The 22,081-nt window shown below is 41.3% G+C and overlaps 1 protein-coding gene across 2 annotated transcripts; it reads left to right on the plus strand.

Annotated features, from left to right (window-relative positions):
• The first annotated feature begins 11,498 nt into the window (after positions 1-11,498).
• Positions 11,499-18,978, plus strand: LOC139809083 (uncharacterized). Of its 2 annotated transcripts, XM_071771731.1 has the most exons (3): positions 11,499-16,964; positions 17,225-17,341; positions 17,554-18,978. In XM_071771731.1, exon 1 carries the CDS (start codon positions 12,702-12,704, stop codon positions 13,905-13,907), a length of 1,206 nt encoding a protein of 401 aa, XP_071627832.1. In that variant the 5' UTR covers positions 11,499-12,701; the 3' UTR covers positions 13,908-16,964; positions 17,225-17,341; positions 17,554-18,978. The 2 variants fall into 2 exon arrangements, with proteins under 2 accessions (XP_071627832.1, XP_071627823.1); XM_071771722.1 differs by having other exon boundaries at positions 17,225-18,978.
• The last annotated feature ends 3,103 nt before the right edge of the window (positions 18,979-22,081 follow it).

The following is a 22,081-nucleotide window of genomic DNA, read 5'->3' on the forward strand; positions in this document are numbered from 1 at the left end:
TACATAAGACGCAGAACGCGAGTCGCAAGCACACACACAGTCTACATGTCAATCTAACCTCTTTGTGTATAGAGGTTAGATTGACATGTAGACTGTGCGTGTGTCTTGCGACTCGCGTTCTGCGTCTTATGTAGATAGGCCTTTATAAATATACTTTTTTCATAAATATATTTACGAACACAAAATTTCGTAATGAGCCGACACTGGTTTCTGACATTCACCCGACATTATAAGAAATATTATATCATATATCCAATTCAAAATTTTATTACTCTTTTTAAACTGAATTTGTTTCTTAAGATGATTTTTGAAAAATTATATATTTGCGCTGGTTGCCATATGTAGACTATATATAACACTAACATTAAATTAAGAAGTGGTCTACCACGTAAAGCAGTTGGCTCACGATCCAGAGGTCCCGAGTTCGAATCCCACCAAGGTAAGTGTGTTTTTATGTGTTTTTAAATACGAGAAAATATTTATAATCATAGACTGCATCTTAAGAAACAAATTTAGTTAAAAAATAGTAATAAAATTTCGAAATAAATAATTTTTTTTGTCGGGTGAATATTTGTTCATTATGGTTGTAACGTCCATATATTATGGTTGCAACATCCATATAGTAGCTACCCTCACTAAGGTTAGGGCAACCATATGGAAACCATATGGAAACCATAGGTCACTTCCAGAGTACTATGGTTTCCATAACCCTTTTGTATGGATGGGCGAAAATTAACAGCATTATTCTGTTGTAGCAACCGTAACTTTTTCTCCGTGATAATATAGAATATTTTGTGTATAAAAAAATTTATAATATTTGCGTTTATTTTTGCAGATGTTTGCACTACTTTAGCTCCAACGAGAAATTGGCTGCCCACACCGTCGACTGTCAGGAGATGAATGACTGCGCGATCAAGTTACCGAGCGATAACGACAAGTGATTGGCCTTTAAAAATCACAACAGGAAGGAACGAGTTCCGTTGTCGTATACGCCGACCTGGAGTGTACCCTGGAGAAGATGGAAGCGGATCCGGAAACGTCCAGGTACACATATCAACATCATCGCGTGTTTAGCATAGGGTACTACGTGCGTTGCTCGTACGACGAGTCGTTATCTATGTATCGGTTTTGTCGCGATAAGGATTGCGTCGCGTGGTTCGCCGAGGAGCTAAGACGTTTAGCTCACGACGTAAAAACTATATTGTCCACTAATATACCCATGGCAGATTTCACGCGAGACGAGTGGGAAAAGTTTAACAGCGCAACGCACTGTTACGTGTGCGAAGAACCGTTCGAGCCAGACGACGTGCGAGTACGCGACCATTGTCACCTGACCGGTCGATACAGAGGTCCCGCGCATTCGAATTGTAACTTAAATTATAAAGATTCGCATTGCATTCCCATAGTGTTTCATAATTTATCGGGATACGATGCACATTTTATTATAACTGAAATAGCAACAGCATACGAAGGACATGTAGATTTACTCCCGATCACAAAAGAAAAATATATTTCGTTTACAAAAAACGTTCAAAGCACCGAAGATAAAGATAAGAAAACGTGCGTCAAATTGCGATTTATCGATTCGTACAAGTTTCTCACCGCTAGTCTCGACAAATTGGCATCTTATCTCAGCAAGGATAAACTGCGAATATTGCAACGCGAATTTTGTGAATTATCCGCAGAAAATTTTAATTTGCTGACACGAAAAGGCGTATTTCCATATGAATACATTGACTGCGTCGAAAAATTGGAGGACTTGTGTTTACCACCGCGCGACTCGTTTTACAGTTCATTGACAGGTGACACCGTATCCGAGAGCGATTACGCGCACGCCGTCGACGTCTGGCAGCGGTTCTCCATTCGAACGCTCGGTGATTACAGCGATTTATATCTCAAGACCGATGTCTTGCTGTTGGCCGATATCTTTGAAAATTTTCGCGATAGTTGCGTCGCGAGTTATGGACTCGATCCGGCGTATTATTATACTCTACCGCGTTTTACGTGGGATGCTATGTTGAAGCATACACACATCAATTTCGAATTGCTCACCGACATTGACATGGTCATGTTTATCGAACGCGGTATACGCGGCGGTTTGAGTCAATGTTCAAACAGATACGCGCTGGCCAACAACAAGTACATGCAGTCGTACGATCCATCGAAACCGTCGTCGTACCTCATGTATTTTGATGTAAATAACTTATACGGCTGGGCAATGAGTCAACCATTGCCATACGCAGATTTTAAATGGGTCGACGACGTAACCGATTTTAATGTTATGGATGTCGCGTTGGATTCCTCGATAGGCTACATTCTCGAAGTCGACTTGGAGTATCCGCAACATCTTCACGACGCGCACACTGACCTACCGTTCTGTCCGACGCGCGATAAACCACCCGGCAAGCGGCAGGACAAGCTCCTCGCAACATTATACGATAAGAAACGTTATGTAATACATTATCGCAACCTGCAGCAGTGTATTCGTCACGGTCTCCGTATATCAAAAATTCACCGTATACTGAAATTCGCGCAATCTCCATGGCTTCGCGATTATATAGACCTCAATACGAAATTTAGAACGTTGGCCAACAATGATTTCGAGAAAAATTTATACAAATTGATGAACAATGCCGTGTTTGGCAAAACCATGGAGAATGTGCGCAATCACGTTGACGTGCGACTCGTGACTCATTGGGAGGGTAGATACGGCGCGGAGGCTATGATTGCGAAACCAAATTTTCATAGCCGAAGCGTCTTTTCGGAGAATTTAGTAGCAATAAAAATGCGAAAACTCGAGGTGAAGTTCGACAAACCAATCTATGTGGGTATGTGCATCCTCGATATATCCAAGACATGTTTGTACGAATTTCATCACGAGTACATGTTACCGTTGTATCGCGACAAGTGTAAAGTCACGTACACCGATACTGACAGTCTCATTTATCACATCGAGTGCGACGATGTGTATGATATCATGAAGCGCCACATTCATAGATTTGACACTAGCGATTACGCGATTGATAATACGTATGGTATCCCACTCGTCAATAAAAAAGTTCCGGGCTTAATGAAAGACGAAAATAACGGTGCGATAATGACCGAATTCGTCGGGCTTAGAGCAAAGATGTACGCCTTGCGAGTGGACGGTAAGAAAGATACGAAAAAAGCTAAAGGTGTTAAGAGTAACGTCGTAGCCAGGTCGATAACGTTTGACGATTACACGCGGTGTCTGCGCGACGAAATTGAAATGACGCGACAGCAAACCTGCATAAGATCCAAAAAACACGAGGTATACACCGTGTCCGAAACGAAAATAGCTCTAAGTCCGTACGATGATAAGCGATACATTATACCCGGTTCTACCGAAACGCTGCCATGGGGACATTATAAAATACCATCAAGAGACACGGTAGTGTCTCGCGCCAAGTACACGCGGAGCGAGACCGACCGTGACTCTTTTACGCGACGCGACGGGTTGCGAGTACCCGAGATGTTGAGATCTCGATAACGAGTGAACGGATCAAGTTCTAAGTAGGCTTGATCGATAGCTTGGGGTCCAATTAGGGGGGGGTTTCTCTCATAATATTCCGCTACGTGCCCTACGAGCGGAGATATTGCGACGCAAAGTCCAAATGGGAAAATTTATTTTTAAGATACTTCTTCTACTTCTAACGCCGACTTATATGATGACGTCATAATCAGAAACGTCACTTTCACTTTTTCGACGCTGGCGGCGCAGGTATCGCCAGTTTCGATATCGCGCGCGTATTTCAAAATTAGGTCGATAGACTTATCGGTCAGGAGGAAGATTTCTATTTAGGTAAATTAGGTAATATATAATATATATTGAGTCAACGGAAAAGAAGGTTCTCTACGCTTGGCAGAAAGTGCCGCTAGGGAATTTTTAAGTCGATTCTTATGAATCAAGCTTGATATAATATATATGAAGTCAACGGAAAAGAAGGTTCTCTACGCTTGGCAGAAAGTGCCGCTAGGGAATTTTTAAGTCGATTCTTATGAATCAAGCTTGAATTCGATGTCTAGGTATCCCAGGTTGTCGATGACGAGGTCCAGATAGTGCGCTTCATAGTTTTCGGTGTCTACGTGTATTAATACCTTGAATTCGATGTCCACGTGTCCCAGGTTGCCGATGACGGGATCCAGATAGTGCGCTTCATAGTTTTCGGTGTCCATGTGTAATCGTACGTTGAATTCGATGTCTACGTGTCCCAGGTTGCCGATGACGAGGTCCACATAGTGTGCTCCGTAGTTTTCGGTGTCTACGTGTATTAATACTTTGAATTCGATGTCCACGTGTCCCAGGTTGCCGATGACGGGATCCAGATAGTGCGCTTCATAGTTTTCGGTGTCCAGGTGTAATCGTACGTTGAATTCGATGTCTACGTGTCCCAGGTTGCCGATGACGAGGTCCACATAGTGCGCTCCGTAGTTTTCGGTGTCTACGTGTATTAATACCTTGAATTCGATGTCCACGTGTCCCAGGTTGCCGATGACAAGATCCAGATAGTGCGCTTCATAGTTTTCGGTGTCCAGGTGTAATCGTACGTTGAATTCGATGTCTAAGTGTCCCAGGTTGCCGATGACGAGGTCCACATAGTGCGCTCCGGTGTCGGTGTCTACGTGCATTAATATCTTGAAATTGATGTCTAGGTGTCTCAGGTTGTTAATGACGAGGTCCACATAGTGCGCTTTGTAGTTTTTGGTGTCTAGGTGTATTAATAACTTTAAATCTGAATGTAGGACACATAGATATCGAATTCGAGGTATTAATACACGTAGACACCGAAAACTACGGAGCGCACTATGTGGACCTCGTCATCGGAAACGTGGGACACCTAGACATCGAATTCAACGTATTATTATACCTGGACACCAAAAACTATAGAGCGCACTATCTGGAACCCGACATCAGCAACCTGGAACACGTGGACATCGAATTCAAGGTATTAATACACCTGGATACCGAAAACTATGAAGCGCACTATGTGAATCTCGTCATTGGCAACCTGGGACACCTAGACATCGAATTCAAGCTTGATTCATAAGAATCGACTTAAAAATTCCCTAGCGGCAGAATCAAGAGACACGGTAGTGTCTCGCGCCAAGTACACGCGGAGCGAGACCGACCGTGACTTTTTTACGCGACGCGACGGGTTGCGAGTACCCGAGATGTTGAGATCTCAATAACGAGTGAACGGATCAAGTTCTAAGTAGGCTTGATCGATAGCTTGGGGTCCAATTAGGGGGGGGGGGGGTTTCTCTTATAATATCCCGCTCCGTGCCCTACGAGCGGAGATATTGCGACGCAAAGTCCAAATGTGAATATTTTTTATTAAGATACTTCTTCTTCTATCTACTTCTAACGCCGACGTCTTATATGACACTACAAAAAGGCGTGATATCCGTACAAAATTACCTTTTTCAAAAAAAAGGTAAAAAAATGCGCCAAGTACACGCATAGTAGTATATATGTATTATGTTGTTACCTCGAAAAAAACAAAGTGGTAGTATTATACCTCGAAATAACACCCTGTACATATTGTTTATACAATGCGTAATACTGCAAAAAGGCGTGATATCTGTACAAAATTACCTTTTTTAAAAAAAAGGTAAAGAAAGGCGCCAAGTACACGCATAGTAGTGTATATGTTGTTACCTCAAAAAAAAAACAGTGGTAGTATTATACCTTAAAAAAATCTAAGTAACAAGTGGTAGACGAAATCTTTGTATCTTGAAAAATCTCGAAAAAACCTAAACAGTAGTATCTTCACCTCGAAAAAAAAACAAATTAGTAGTATTATACCTCGAAAAAACCTAAGTAACAGGTGGTGGATGTAATCTTTGTATCTCCAAAAATCTCGAAAAAACCTAAGCAGTATTATTTTTATTTCCAAAAAATTATTACTCAAGTGATACACATCACAAAATTACGTTACCTTATTAAAAAAAGAGTCGCGCTTCAAGTGATCTATTATTACAATTACAAAAAAGAAATGATATCTTTTTTTAAATTACAGCGCCAATTACAGAGAACATATATTTTTCGAGATACAAAGATTACGTCTACCACTTGTTACTTAGGTTTTTTCGAGGTATAATATTACTACTGCTTTTCTTCGATTAGAATAAAAAATTGAATCATGAAGAATTACACAGAGGTAACAGTACAAAATACAAATATTTTATTAAAATATTTAAACCCAATAAGGGAATACAAGGTATTTAAATACAAAGTTTATATATGTATTTTAAAAGATTTAATTGCATCGCAAAGAATTACAGAGGTAACAGTACAAAAAATAAAAATATTTTATTAAAATACATAAATTTTTCTTGTCAAAAAACTGGGCGCCGCTAGACACATCGCCCACACCCACTCGCTCGCACATACACACCAGGCTGACCTAATTTTGAGGTCTAGCAGCGCCAAGTTTTTTGACAAGAAAAATTTATGTATTTTAATAAAATATTTTTATTTTTTGTACTGTTACCTCTGTAATTCTTTGCGATGCGATTAAATCTTTTAAAATACATATATAAACTTTGTATTTAAATACCTTGTATTCCCTTATTGGGTTTAAATATTTTAATAAAATATTTGTATTTTGTACTGTTACCTCTGTGTAATTCTTTATGATTCAATTTTTTATTCTAATCGAAGAAAAGCAGTAGTAATATTATACCTCGAAAAAACCTAAGTAACAAGTGGTAGACGTAATCTTTGTATCTCGAAAAATATATGTTCTATGTAATTGGCGCTGTAATTTAAAAAAAGATATCATTTCTTTTTTGTAATTGTAATAATAGATCACTTGAAGCGCGACTCTTTTTTTAATAAGGTAACGTAATTTTGTGATGTGTATCACTTGAGTAATAATTTTTTGGAAATAAAAATAATACTGCTTAGGTTTTTTCGAGATTTTTGGAGATACAAAGATTACGTCCACCACCTGTTACTTAGGTTTTTTCGAGGTATAATACTACTACTTTGTTTTTTTTTTCGAGGTGAAGATACTACTGTTTAGGTTTTTTCGAGATTTTTCAAGATACAAAGATTTCGTCTACCACTTGTTACTTAGATTTTTTTAAGGTATAATACTACCACTGTTTTTTTTTCGAGGTTGTAAATATATTGTAAATACCATTGTAAATATATTGTAAATATTGCTGTTAATATATTGTAATTACATTTAGATATTTAGGAAAATAAATGACTCATATGTATATATGTATATTTTTATACTGTAATAAATTTTTACAATACATTATTCTTGTGTATCCATGAATTGTGTGAATTATCAAATCCTAACCATTTTACATAAACCTCATCCCCTCTTTTGCGCAAAACTTTTTCAACGAGATACACGTCGGGATTAGCAACGCGATGTAACTCGTATTCGTAGAAGCCGCCGGCGACGGGTTTTCCGCAGGAATCTTCCAACAGATACGTCACAGGATTAGTTTTCTGCACTTTGACGATTCTAAACACCTCCGTGGTCCAATTTGGCGTGTATCCTGTTTCGAAGATTGTCTTGAATTTACTCACGCGTACCGAATCGCCCACTTTGAATCGCGCGGGAGCAGCGATCTTTACGTGGCTGTACACCGTTGTTAGGAGCTTGTCGGCGATCGCGGGGGTAACATCGATGGGTCGCATGCCGATAGTTCGATGCTTTCGCGCGTTGTAATCCGATACGAGACCTGGCAGCGAGTCGATCCATTTGTAATTTCCATTGCGCGTAAACATTTTCCACATGCCGTTCTTGAGCGTGCGATTGAATCGTTCGACGACCGATGCCTTCATTACGGAATATGTCGAATAGTGATTGATATTATGTTTCTTCAAGAGTTTCTGCACGTTTGCGTTGTAAAATTCTTTTCCCTTGTCAGTCTGCAGATTTTTCGGACATCTTCCGCCGTCTCGAATTATTTTCGCGATCGCCGCAGTAACCTCGGGTCCGCTCTTGGCCTTGAGCGGTACGGCCCATGCGTGCTTGCTCAGCACGTCGATAACGGTGAGTATGTAGTGGTAGCCTCTGTTAAATCGCGTGTAAGGACGCATCTTGACCACATCCGCCTGCCACAGGTCATCGTATCCGCGCACTATGACGCGTCTTCGAGAAAAATTTCTTCTCGCAGGAGCGTGTAATTCTTCCACAAGCCTCCGTTTCTCAGTTGATTGCTTCTTACCAGCCATGACGATGACGCGCAACTGACGCAGATATCAGATGTACGTTCTTATCTATTCGCGATGATTCGCAATTACATCTTGAATCATCTTTTGAAGTTCGTTTAGGGTAGTTTGCACGTTATTCTGGAATGCGGCCATCTTTCTCTCCATTTCATCCTGTCGATCTTTCAAAATTTGCATGCTCTGCTGCACGTAACGTTTATTGGCTGCATCGCCATCATCTACAGGCGGCGCTATCCGTCGAATCTTGCGCGATTTCGCGTCAAAGTCGGTGGCGACCATGCAAAGAGCGTTATCGCGCACGTAATTTCTGATTAATCCTCTCCATTGATAGTACGGTTCCGCACCGCCTCTTCCGAGCGATATACCAAACTTGTTGATCGGCATTTCGATGTTGATTGAATGACTCGCTGTCGCGCCACTTAATTTATAATAAGTCCAGCCTCGCGAAGTTCCTCGATAATCGACAGGATTTCGTTATCGTGACCGGTGTGACCCGCTAGGCGCGAAGCTTCGAGCAATCTGAGACGATCTACAAGCTCGTTGGGATCGTCCCAATGAACATAATCGATCTTGTTGTCGTTTAATGTCACGGCACGCGGTATACCTTTTCCAGCTTTTTTACCCGAAATCGACGATGCAATTATATGGTCGATCTTGTTGCCTGTCATGGCACGCGGTATACCTTTTCCAGCTTTTTTACCCGAAATCAACGGCCCGATTATATGTGTGTACTTGTATCCCCCGTTGCCTTTTATTTGAGCGTGAGCATCATAATTGCGTTTATGAGCACTCGTCATCAACAGAATGCTCTTGTATGTTTGCATATCGTCCTCTGTGTAGATATCATGATCGGGATATTTCTTAAAGATTAATTCGAAAAGACCGCGTGTGCCATTGTATCGTATGCCGTCGATAATTATCTTGTCCGCGTAGTTCACTTCAAAACGTTTATTACCGAGCATCATTCCATCGTTGGTGAATTTAACACCGTACGCGATGTCCATACCGCTTTCTTGATCGCCGCTCAGAACTGCCCCGACATACTTTTGGCTCAATGGACCCAATTGATTTCGCAACGTTTCTTGACCCTCAGATGTTTGCAACTGCTGTCGAACGGACGTCACGAGTGGGTCATTCGAGGTTTCGAAAACATCTTCGTTTGCGAGCACTGTGGGTTGTACGGAAGGTGCAGAGGTTATCGGTGGTTCATTCAATGGACCTTTTGATCGTTTCGGTTTACGCGGTTTAAAAATTTTTGTTATTTTGCTCAAATTAGATGGCACATTTATCGATCGTTTCAACGTAACCGGAGTTGAAGCCATTACAGAGTCGTTAAACGAGGCGTTTGGTCGTTGTCGTTTGAGCTTCGGCTCTTCGTCTTCCCACGCCGTTTCATTCTCAATCTTTGACACGTCAGATTCTTTGCCAGCAACGGTGTTTTCGGCAATCTGCCTTAGAGGCTCGATGAATTTGATTTGCTATCCTCTCGCGCTCTCTAATCTCCTCGCTGCTGTCCATGTTGCGCTAACGTTGTTCAATCGACGCGTCGACAACAACTAACCACGTTTCGGTATCGCAAAGTTGTTAAATCCTTTTCTGTATCGACCATTCGAAATCGCGCTGTCCTTGTCTATCACCACGAATCCGTACTTTTGTTGCCAACACGTATGACACAATTTACTGAAATCATCGTAAGACATATCTGTGTTTACGTGATCGTTGTATATGTGTTTCAGATTGGTACCATCCTGTTTAAACAGAATCAATAAATTCGCGTTGTCGCGTATAAGATGCTTCGGTATCTTCGCATACGTCTAACAAAGATAGAAAGAGTCAACGTCCGCGTGCCGGCCCATTGCAAAGTATTCTCTTATCGTATCCTGCTTGTCGCACGCCACGTCATCAAAGATAAAAATAGAATTCGGGAGCGCCTCGCTCGGCGGAATGACGTCACTGTTATTCGAGAACGTAAAGTAGCCAATCTCTTCTATCGGTGTTAGTATATTCTCCAAATATCGATATTTCGGTTGTTGCAACGATTTCGAGTACACATACACGTTCTCGAAACGTACACCGTGCGGACTTTCCAGCAAGCTTATCAAGACGTTTGTCTTGCCGCAATTCGACGGACCGCAGATGATACCGCGTATAGAAATCGGTAGCATGCCTCCATGTTTGCGTACCTCTTTCGTTAACGGCATCCTATCGTCAAAGTTTGTCACTTTGATCGTCCGCGATTGTCGTACGAACCGCATTTTACCTCCCCTCCACAACGAATGAAATGCAGTATCGAGAAAGCTGGCCTATTTATAGAGACGCGTAGAGCTGAGATGCTCAGTCTTTAAAATGTTTCTGTTCGTGTCGGATAACAGCGATATTTACGATTTAACCGCCGAGCAGTTAAAGTATATACCAAAGGTCATTCTACTGCGACAGTTTTATAATCACATAGATTATTTGTGGGATAAGCTTCCCGAACATATCAAGGCAGATTCGGAGGTTCAGCAATATCGGCGCTGTTTAATACATTATAATTTGCCGTGTCAGCAAACGCACATCGACGATCCGCCACTGTTGATAAAAAACTGCGGCGAATGCCGCCGAAGATAGGTCGAGGTCTGCTGAATCGCGCGATGAACGCGCTTCCGATTGAATTACATATCCCCGGCTATCAATTTTGCGGACCGGAAACTCGTTTAGAAACACGATTGGCAAGAGGTGATCGGGGTATTAATCCATTGGACGCGGCGTGTCGCGAGCACGACATAGCCTACTCGCGTAGCAACGATCTCGCAGAACGACACGTGGCAGACAATATACTCGCCGCGGAAGCGCGAAAACGTGTCACCGCGAACGATTCGACTCTCGGAGAGAGAGCTGCGGCTACAGCCGTCTGGGCGGCCATGAAGGCTAAAACGAAACTCGGTATGGGTTTGAAAACGAAGAAAAAGAAGAAGACCAAGCGAATACTTCCGGTAGCGAAACGCGGCGGTATCCTACCGATCCTGCCGTTATTAGGGGTTCTCGGCTCGTTGGTCGGCGGAGCGGCGGGAGTCGCAAAGGCCGTGAATGATAACAAAGCCGCGCGACGTCAGCTGGAAGAGATGCAACGTCACAATCGCGCCATGGAAGGTCACGGACTTTATCTCGCTCCGTACAAACGCGGACGGGGAGTCTCGAGAAAAAAAAAACGTCGAAGAGACGCTAAAAATCCCCAAGGGTGTAACTACCAATGTACAACTGCAACAATTGGCAAAACGTATGCGCATTCCATATTTTAGAGGTATTTTCATGCGCGACTCGTTACCGATCGGCGGTATACGTCGAAACGAGAGCGGTATCGTGAATTTGGATAATACTGAGGGACCGGATACTCACTGGGTGGCGTACGCGAAGAGGGGAGATCGTGCCATATATTTCGACAGTTTTGGCAATCTTCGACCACCGAGAGAATTGACGCAGTATCTAGAGAACAATGTAATAGAGTACAATCGCACACCTTATCAGCGATACGATCAGAGCAATTGCGGACAACTGTGTCTGCGTTTTCTACAGTCGGTTGACAATCAATTTAAAGATCGGCGTTACGCTGTTTAATCTCATTGTCAGTATTCATTCAAACATGTCACTGAGATTTACGCTCACCGGCAAGAGCAGCATCCTCGCGGTAAGCTACTTTCCCGCCGTGGATTTGAGCGATGGCGATTACAAGCTCGGTCTAACAGATTTTGAAACCTATCACACGATACCGAATGTAAATTTATCGAACAATAAATTCTACTATGACGACGACAAGGAGATTACCATTCCCGAAGGATCGTACGAACTGCGTGATATAGACATGTATCTGAAACGCGCTCTTTTATGGGACCAATCCAATAATGTCTCGACAAACGAAGATGAACCGCACCCATTGATTATTATTCATGCTAATAACAATACGATGAAGAGTGAGATCAAGTGCGCTTATCGGATAAATTTCACAAAACCGAACAACATTGGATCGCTGCTGGGATTTTCAGCGAATCGCGTGCTGGAGCCGCGACAATGGCACGAATCGGATGTTCCGCTAAATATCATCAACGTAAACATCCTTCGCATAGAGTGTAACGTGACCGCGGGTGCGTACAGCAACGACAAGTACGTGCACACAATACACGAGTTTTCACCGAGCGTGCCACCAGGATATAAGATATCGGAAACGCCGGCACACAGATCATTTACCTTCCGATCATCGTACGGAGCATTTCGGACTTGACGCTTCGCGTCGTGGATCAGGACGGTCGATTGATTGATTTTCGCGGAGAAGAGATCACCGTTAGACTGCATGTACGAAGACGACAGCGATAACGTGAGATGCTCGTACTGAACGAAGCTGAGCAGGTGCAACAGACGAGAAACAAAAAGACAATCCGATCGCCAAAGAAGAAACTCACTGCGTCGAACATTGAATTTTTGAAATCATTAGGTTTCGTCGTACGAAATGGCTAATATCTTAAACATTGGATGTGAACCGATCTTTGACGACAGCGTCGTCAAGATTGAGACACACACGTACAATCCGTACGCCAACACAACGTTTGGACATAACGATGAGATAAGAATACCCATACAACAGCAGGATTTATACACGTTGCCGTGCGAGAGCTTTCTCTACGTTGAAGGACGATTGGTAATAAAGAGAAAAAATGACGAGTCTGTGACAACGCTTGCGAATAATTGCGTGGCGTTCATGTTTGATGAAATTCGATACGAGCTCAACGGTGTGGAGATTGATCGCAACAGAAACGTTGGCATAACCAGTACCATCAAGAACTACGTATCGCTATCGTATAATGATTCTCAACTCATGCGGAATGCGGAATGCTGGGACGTTACATCGAGCATACCGGAAGGATACTTCAACTTTTGCGTACCGCTCAAGTTGTTGCTGGGCTTTTGCGAAGATTACAAACGCGTGGTTCTTAACGCTCGTCACGAATTAATTTTGATACGAGCGCGTAGCGATAACAATTGCATTGTAGGAAATCCTGCGACGGAGCCGGAAATCGAATTGTTTAAAATACAATGGCGAATGCCTCACGTTACATTAAACGAGGTCAATAAGCTATCTATGCTACGGGCCTTGGAAAGCGGGCGATATCTTAGTGTCAGTTTCCGTTCGTGGGATCTGTATGAGTATCCCATGTTGCAGAGCACGACCAAGCATTCGTGGGCCGTCAAAACGGCGACTCAGCTGGAGAAGCCGCGGTACGTTATCTTTGCGCTGCAGACCGGCCGCAAGAATATCATGTCTCAAAATGTTAGCGTATTCGATGATTGTAATTTGACCAACGTGAAACTTTATCTAAACTCCGAATTTTATCCGTACGATGACATGAATCTGGATTTTGGTAAAAATCGATACGCCGTTCTTTTCGATATGTATGCGCGTTTTCGTAAAACTTATTACGGATACGATTCCTTCGATACGCTTTGCAGCTTGTATACATTCCTGGTGGAAGGACCTTTTGTTGTCATCGATTGCTCGCGACAAAACGAATCTGTCAAGAGCGCCACCGTGGATGTGCGAATAGAATTTGATTGTAAAGAAAATGTACCTGCAAATACTACCGCCTATTGTCTCATCTTGCATGATCGCGTAATCGAATACTGTCCGTTGTCGAACGTAGTGCGCAAACTCATGTAAATTGCAATATCAGCAGATATTGCAATATAAGCAGATATTACAATATAAGAGACACTGATGTACCGCGATAAGATACAAATTGCTCCGTCGTTTCGTCATGATCGTACCGACGTTTGTCGATCTGCAAGGATTCACCGTCGGGATGAAATTTGTCGTAAAGGAGGTGGCGGTTCTGAGAAACGGGACCGTTTTGGCGCATTACATTTTTACATGTCCTATGCCATGGAGTCTCCTCACAAAATCCGACAGATCATGCGCTTCCTGGTTGATTGCGAATCACCATGGACTACGATGGGAGGACGGAAACGTGCCCTACAGCATGGCGAAACAATCTAATTACATCGGCCGTACTTGGAGAGGGCGACGAGACGTCGACTCTTGTGTACGTCAAGGGATGCCAGAAACGAGAATGGCTGGTGGATCTGCTTGAGAATAAAGCGAGAAAACATCTAAAAATTGAGACTTTGGATGCAGATTACGAAGATATCGAATCTTTAAATAATCTAGATGTTACTAATACTGTAAGATGCGAAAAACATGTTAAGAATTGCGCATTACAAAATGTATTAAAAATATTTAACTGGTGGTCGCGACACCAGAAAAAATTATGATTTTTTTTAAATAAACTATATATGTATATATAAATGTTTTATTTCTTTTTCCTACATACTTTGTGGTATAATATAGATGTTTTAGCTGTTCAAGAGCTGTTTTTAGTTGTTTGATGGCTCTTTTTAGCTGTTTCATAGCGGTTCAATAGCGATTCAATAGCATGCAGTTATACAGATCGCAGTTATACTGATAGCTGTTTTAGTTGTTTTATAGCTGTTCAAGAGCTGTTTGATAGCTGTTTTTAGCTGTTCAAGAGCTGTTTTTAGCTGTTTTTAGCTGTTCAAGAGCTGTTTTTAGCTGTTTTTTAGTTGTTTGATAGCTGTTCAAGAGCTGTTTGATAGCTGTTTTTAGCTGTTCAAGAGCTGTTTTTAGCTGTTTTTTAGTTGTTTTTAGTTGTTTGATGGCTGTTTTTAGCTGTTTTTAGCTGTTTCATAGCGGTTCAAGAGCTGTTTTAGTTGTCTGATAGCTGTTCAAGAGCTGTTTGATAGCAGTTTTACAGATCAAATCACCGAAAGTCAAGGGCGCGATATCGTTTTCGAGAACATACGTGTCTCGCGGTGACTAGCTTCATTGCACACGTGCAAAACTGCACATCGCAGATTTTTCGGAAGGCGCAATTGTATGGATGCTGAGATGAAATTAGATATGATAAACAAACGATGTGACAATAGTGAAATGTAGAAGGATGAATTTGAAGGTACGCTCAGTAGTCGAGGACTGGAAGTAAAGGCCGGTTTTCACACGCAATGATTAGTGGCGCCAACTGACTGGCATTCATTGGCGCCAGAACCGACTAGCAAACTCACAAGTATTTACACAGTGATTGGCGTATACTATGGAAAATATTTAACATTTATTAAACACACAGTAAATGACAGCAAGGATATAACCTCCAAATTTGAGGTTATATGCTTTGGCCAATAACCGCCAGTAAACGCCACATTACTAGCGCCAGTTTGTATCAAGTGTTTACACTTGCATTTTTACTGGCGTTAGTCGACTGGCGCGGCCTGGCGCCACCAATCATTGCGTGTGAAAACCGGCCTTATGAGTCGGTTGGCATGCTTGATAGTGTTCGGACGTGTTTGTCTTGTCGAAAAATTTCAAGTGTCGTGACTGTTTGTACTGTCTGCACTGTGTGATTTTAACAGTAGCACCGTGTATTGCGCCTTTTGAGGCATACAACGTTCTGTAAAAATGGATTTCGAAGAATTACAGTTTGAAGGACATGAAATGGAAGTTGAAGCAAACGTTGAAGAAATGGAAGTGAATGACAATGGAAGTTGATGATGAAGCATTATTGTCGGACGATTCGTGTTATGATAGTGAAATGGCTGATGAGGATATTCCGGACGAAATTTTCAGAATGTTGAATCAAGCAGAAGTGAATATGTTACACCCTCTGACAAAGATGTGTTGCATATACTTTTATTTTACTCCAGGACATATGAAGTTTTGTGCGTCATGCATTGTCAGAATACACGGATTGTTCTCGATGTTATACGCTGTTCGCAGACATGACACATGTCCGTATATCCTCATAGATGGTCTCTTTTGTTCATCCTGTGGAGACCCATTATATCTGATTTCACCGTGTAATCTGTGTCCTATGTGTGTTTTTGTATAAATTTTAACTGTGTAAATAGCCTGTGTAAATAGCCTGCAGTATTTTAGTGTATACATATTATTGTGTAAATTAAGAGACAATGGCCTGAATTCTGAAAGTGACTGACTCAAGAGTTAGGGATTTCTGGTTCAAATCCTGCGGTGGTAAGCAAATTTTCTATGTATAATATAAATTTATTTAAACGCGATCGTGAGCGTGAACGCGAACGGGAGCGAGAGAGACCGCGCGAACGAGAAGACGCGCGCAACCGGGGGACGGGGGAGAGATAACGCGAGCGGGAGCGTGCCGTCACGCGGACTCCGCGGCGCGGCGAAACGCGAACGCGGGTCCCCTCGCCCCGCGGCGCCGGAAAACGCGGACCCCCTCACCCCGCGGCGCCGGAAAACGCGGACCCCCTCACCCCGCGGCGCCGGAAAACGCGGTTCCCCTCCCCCGCGGCGCCCGAAACACGCGGTTCCCCCCTCCCCCTCCCCCGCGGCGCCCGAAACATGCGGTTCCCCCCCTCCCCCTCCTCCGCGGCGCCCGAAACATGCGGTTCCCCCCTCCCCCTCCTCCGCGGCGCCCGAAACATGCGGTTCCCCCCTCCCCTTCTCCCGCGACGCCCGAAACATGCGGTTCCCCCTTCCCCTTTCCCGCGGTCCCCCCCCACGGTTCCCCCCCGCGGTTCCCCCCTCATTGCCCCATGGCTTAGAACCGGCCTAGCTTACCTACTAATAACATTTCAATCCTGCCATCATCACTTCCTGAAAATGTTATACGCACACAACCTTCAACTTCTCCGATGCTTGTAATGTCAGAACCAACTTTAACAATACAAGGTATGTACAATAATCATAAAATAACAATATTTAGATTTCAATATAGATATAATAATAAATGCATGTTATAATATTAAAATAAAATATTAGTAATAAAGCTAGAACACGAATTGGTAAAGTATTTCCTAATATAGTTTCTTTTCCTATAGGATTGTATAAATTAGTGATTTTTATGATATTATATTTTCTTTAATCTATAACTATTGTATGATTTTTTTATTATATATATTTATGTTCCTTTGCACTATCACAATTTATAGGTATCAACAATCCTCAAGCTTTTAATTCGATTGATTTGAATTCAATAACAACTTCTGGACTTTCACTTGCTACTGTTCCATCTTCACTTTCATACTCAAATTCTATAGATAAAGAAGGTAAATAATGAAGGAACTAAATTATATTATTTTTATTGTAAATGATTGGCAAACTGAATCAAACTTTTATTTTATTAAAAATTAAAAAAATTTGAACACAAAATATAATAAAAGAAATTAATTGTGGCAGTTATTTTGGAGTTCCTAAGATATACATAAATATTATATTTATGAGTTTTATAAGTAAAATAATTTTTTTGTTTCAATTTTAGATGCCACTAAAGAGAGTTGGACAGACGCAGAAATACAGCTTTTACTTGAACAACGTCTTAGTATGAATGACAAGTTTGAAAACCCAAATAGCCGAAAGACACCATATTGGAATTTAATTGTTAAAGTTTTTATGTACAATCGGAATGTAAGTAAATTGAAAAGGACAGGCGAAAGTGCCATCACTTGGAAGTATTTCCATCAAATGTATGAAGTTTTTGCGGAGAAAAAGAGTGTAAATCCTCCGAAGGAATCCCTGGGTTCAACTTTTAAACCGGAAACACTTACCTTGAAGGATGACTCAGCTGGCACATATCAGGAAGAGACTCAAGTAGATATCCAAGAAAATATTTTACCAACAAAAAAAAGGACATTAAAAAAAGAGAAAATCCAATTTCAAGAAGAAATGTTACGACTTGTCGAGGAAAAGAAATCACAATCGTTACAATTAAAGAAAGAAATTTGAGAAGATAAAAAAAAATTGCAACAGACAAAATTGAAGCAATAAACAATCTTGTTACTGTCCTGAAAGATTTACAACAAAATCGCACTACATAATATAAATGCCATAAACATTTTAAAAACTTTCATAATATTTTACATGCCAAAGACGTCGATATATTAAAAACTTAAATATGTTGATTTGTTACGTGCGTCGTTACTTTTTTTTATTACTTTTCTTTCACTTTAGAAAAGTTTTATGATCAATATCCTGATCTCACAGATAAAGTTTTCGTATTTTTTGTTCTTAGATGCCTTAGATGCCTTTTATGCGGGGTCGACAATAGCAGTCTTAAAGTCATACGTCGTAGAAATTGACCAATTACAATCGATTATTCTTCTGAACTTCAACTGTGATTAGTAAATTTCTACGACGTACGACTTTAAGACTGCTATTGTAGACCCCGCATTAATGCTTATGTTTTTTAAAGTTAAGTATGATCTCACTAGATAAAGTTGGATTTTTTGTTTGATCTCAGATGTCTTGTTTTAATATTTACATTTTTTGTCATTAAGTCAAATATGATCTAGATACAATTTATTTTTTTGTTCTTAAATGTTTCAATACAATACTAACGTTTTTTTGTATATTATAAAATGTTATCCAAATATACCACATTCAAAATCGGGGCATAAAGACTTCGTATATGACTTTTGATATAATGTCCAAAAGATATCGTAATGACATTTTATGTTCTGATTTAGGACGTGGTGTTGTTTGGGGGTATGTTCTTATAATATTAAGACATCTTTATATTTTATGTTAAGAGATTCGTACTTATGACTGTTAAATATGTTGTCATATATTGAAAATATATATACTAATGTATTTTGTTGAAAATACTTCACTTTATTGACAATACTTGTAATGTACCTGTTACATACTTACGAAATGTTATAATATTAATAAATATAATTTATTCATATCTTCTATTTGTCCACATTTGAATATCGGCAATTCTATTTCTTTTATCATTACCCGTTTCACAAATGGCATTGTCTTCATTCCGGTTCTCATCCTCATTTTCAGGTTCGTCGTCACTTAAATCGATTTCATCATTACATCGGATACAAATATTATACAGAACATAAGCAGCAATAACAACTATTTTCATTTCGTTTATGAGAGACATATTTAAATATTTTAATCTTCTAAATCTACATCTTAGTCTTCCAAATGCTTGCTCAATGACAATTCTCTTTGAACTTAATTTTTTATTGTAAAACTTTTGTCTTTGAGACAAATGCCCATTATCACGGAATGGTGTTAATATAAATAAGGGGTTAAAGTGTGTATGCAGAATCTCCTAAAATATGAGCTCCTTCTGGTATAAGTGTTGGATTTTCTGCAAGTGCCTGACCAATTAGACTTTCTCTCCACATTCGAGCATCATGAGTTGCACCGGGCCATCCAACAAAGATGTCAATAAAGGAGGGGTGTCAATAAGGCCGTTTTTTGGACCACGTCAGAATCGCTCCAAACTGTGGTATTTTCTTCCTACTGATGTAGCTCACAAACTCCTAGAACCGTTTGCTGTCCGAGCAATTAGAGGCTGAGAACGGGCAACTTGAAATCTAAAAAATCAATGGAGTTTTTCATATGGTGGTAGTGCCGGTCTCATTTCAGCATGTTATTGTTGGGAGGGAGGGAGAAAAGGAGGGTGGGGGAGGGAGGGGGAGGACCGGAACTGGAGAGAGAGAGAGACCTAGGGAAGGAGAGAGAAAGAAAAAACAAAAAATCCAAAAGAAGCAAGAGGGTGCCCGAAAAAGATAGAAGAAAATATCGAGGGAGGGAGAACAACCCAAAACGGAGAGAGGAAAAGAGAGAGAGGGAAAAGGGAGGAAAATAAGATGGGAGGGAAAGAGACCGGGGGAGAGGCAAAGAGAGGGGGGAGGGAGAGGAAAAAAAAAGGGGACGACAGACGGGAAAAAAAAAAAAAATAAAAAAAAAAAAAAAAAAAAACAAAGGAAAAAAAAAAAAAAAACAGAAAATAAAAAAAAAAAAAAAATAAAAATATGGGGAAAAAAAGAAAGAAGATGGAGAGATGCGAGAGGAAAAAGGGAAGGAGGGAGGGGAGCTAGGGGGGACAGGGGAGAGAGGCGGAAAAGAGAGTGGAGGGGAGGGAGAGAGGGAGGGGGTCCAGAGCTAGATCTCTCTCGCGTCTCTGCGAGAGCGCTATCTAGATCGCGCGAGAGGAGGGAGCGAGAGATAGAGAGAGAGAGAGAGGAGAGAGAGGAGAGAGAGAGAGAGAGAGTAGAGAGAGAGAGAGAGAGAGAGATCTCGCTGAAAGAGAGAGAGAAAAAGATAGGGAAGAGGAAACTCGAAGAAAGAGAAAGAAATCAGGAACAACATGGTGAATCTCTTGGCCAGACTCCCCTGCCTCCCCTCACAGCCCATCACCTAACTCAGCCACCCTTTGCCTCTCTCTTTCTTTTTCTCCCTCCCACCCTTTTTCTGTCTCTCTCCCCCTCTACTTCTCTCCCCCTCTACCTCTCACCCTCCCTCCCTCCCTCTCTCCCAACAATTACATGCTGAAATGAGACCGGCACTACCACCATATGAAAAACTCTATTGATTTTTGAGATTTCAAGTTGCCCGTTCTCAGCCTCTAATTGCTCGGACAGCAAACGGTTCTAGGAGTTTGTGAGCTACATCAGTAGGAAGAAAATACCACAGTTTGGAGCGATCCCTCCCTCTCTCTCCCTCCCTCCCTTCCTCTCTCTCTCTCCCCCTTCTCCCCCTCTCCCCTCCCTCTTCCTTCCCCTCCCTTCCTTCCCCCTCTACCTCCCACCCTCCCTTCCTCCCTCCCTCTCAACAATGACATGCTGAAATGAGACCAGCACGACCACCATGTGAAAAATTCCATTGATTTTTGAGACTTCAAGTTGCCCGTTCTCAGGCTCTAATTGCTCGGACAGCAAACGGTTCTAGGAGGTTGTGAGCTACATCGGTAGGAAGAAAATACCACAGTTTGGAGCGATTCTGACGTGGTCCAAAAAACGGCCTTATTGACACCCCTCCTTTACATTTTGCATCGCACATCCCTTGTAAAAGAATCGAATGGAATCCTTTTCGGTTATAATAACTCATAGCATCGTCTTTTGGAGCTGGAATTTCTATATGCATTCCATCAACCGCACATATCACGTCTGGGAAATTATTTGGTCCTCTGGGCTCGTTAAACTCTCGTCTTATATTTTGGAATTCTGCCTGATTTTGCCAGTATAGGTGTTCATTTATCATATTACACAAAGCACCGCATACATCGTAAAATAATTTATGTACAGTACTTGGGCTTAAGTTAAATAGATTACTAACTTCTCGAAAAGAATCTTGATTTCCTAGGAACCACACAGTTGGCAATATTGCTTTTTCCAAAGGTACATTAGGATGACCTCCATTATTATTATTATTATTAGACTCAAGAATAGGACCAACTGCTCTTCTGACAACCTAATATTATTAAATTAATATTAAATTATTAATTATATAATGTAATAAATATATACATATACAATTTATATACATTTATTACGTATATATCTATATACACATATAATGTATACTACCTTGATCAAAAAGTTCCCGGAATTTATTTAGAAAATGCAAAATACAAGTTTATTCATCAATATTAATATTGTCCCCTTCAAAGTACTCCCCATCGACTGCAACGCACTTATGCCAGCGCTTGATCCAATCCTCGAAACATTTTTTATACTCGGTGTTCGGTATGGCCATCAGAGCCGTCTTCGATTTTTCCATTATCTCCTCTCGGCTGTTAAAACGCGTTCCCCGTAGTGGTTTTTTTATTCGATTGAACAGAAAGAAGTCGCAGGGAGCCAAATCAGGTGAATTCGATGGCTGTTGGATGGTATTCGTTCCGTTCTTGGTCAAAAAGTTGCGGATAATGATGGCATTAACGCACCGTCGCACAATTCCATGAGACCAATTCCGTGAGACGAAAATGTGACGGAAATGTTTTGTCATGCATTACAGAAATTGTATGAAAATAATTTTCTACTTATTTC

The sequence above is a fragment of the Temnothorax longispinosus genome, chromosome 1, assembly GCF_030848805.1.
Source record: "Temnothorax longispinosus isolate EJ_2023e chromosome 1, Tlon_JGU_v1, whole genome shotgun sequence".
NCBI lineage: Eukaryota > Metazoa > Arthropoda > Insecta > Hymenoptera > Formicidae > Temnothorax > Temnothorax longispinosus.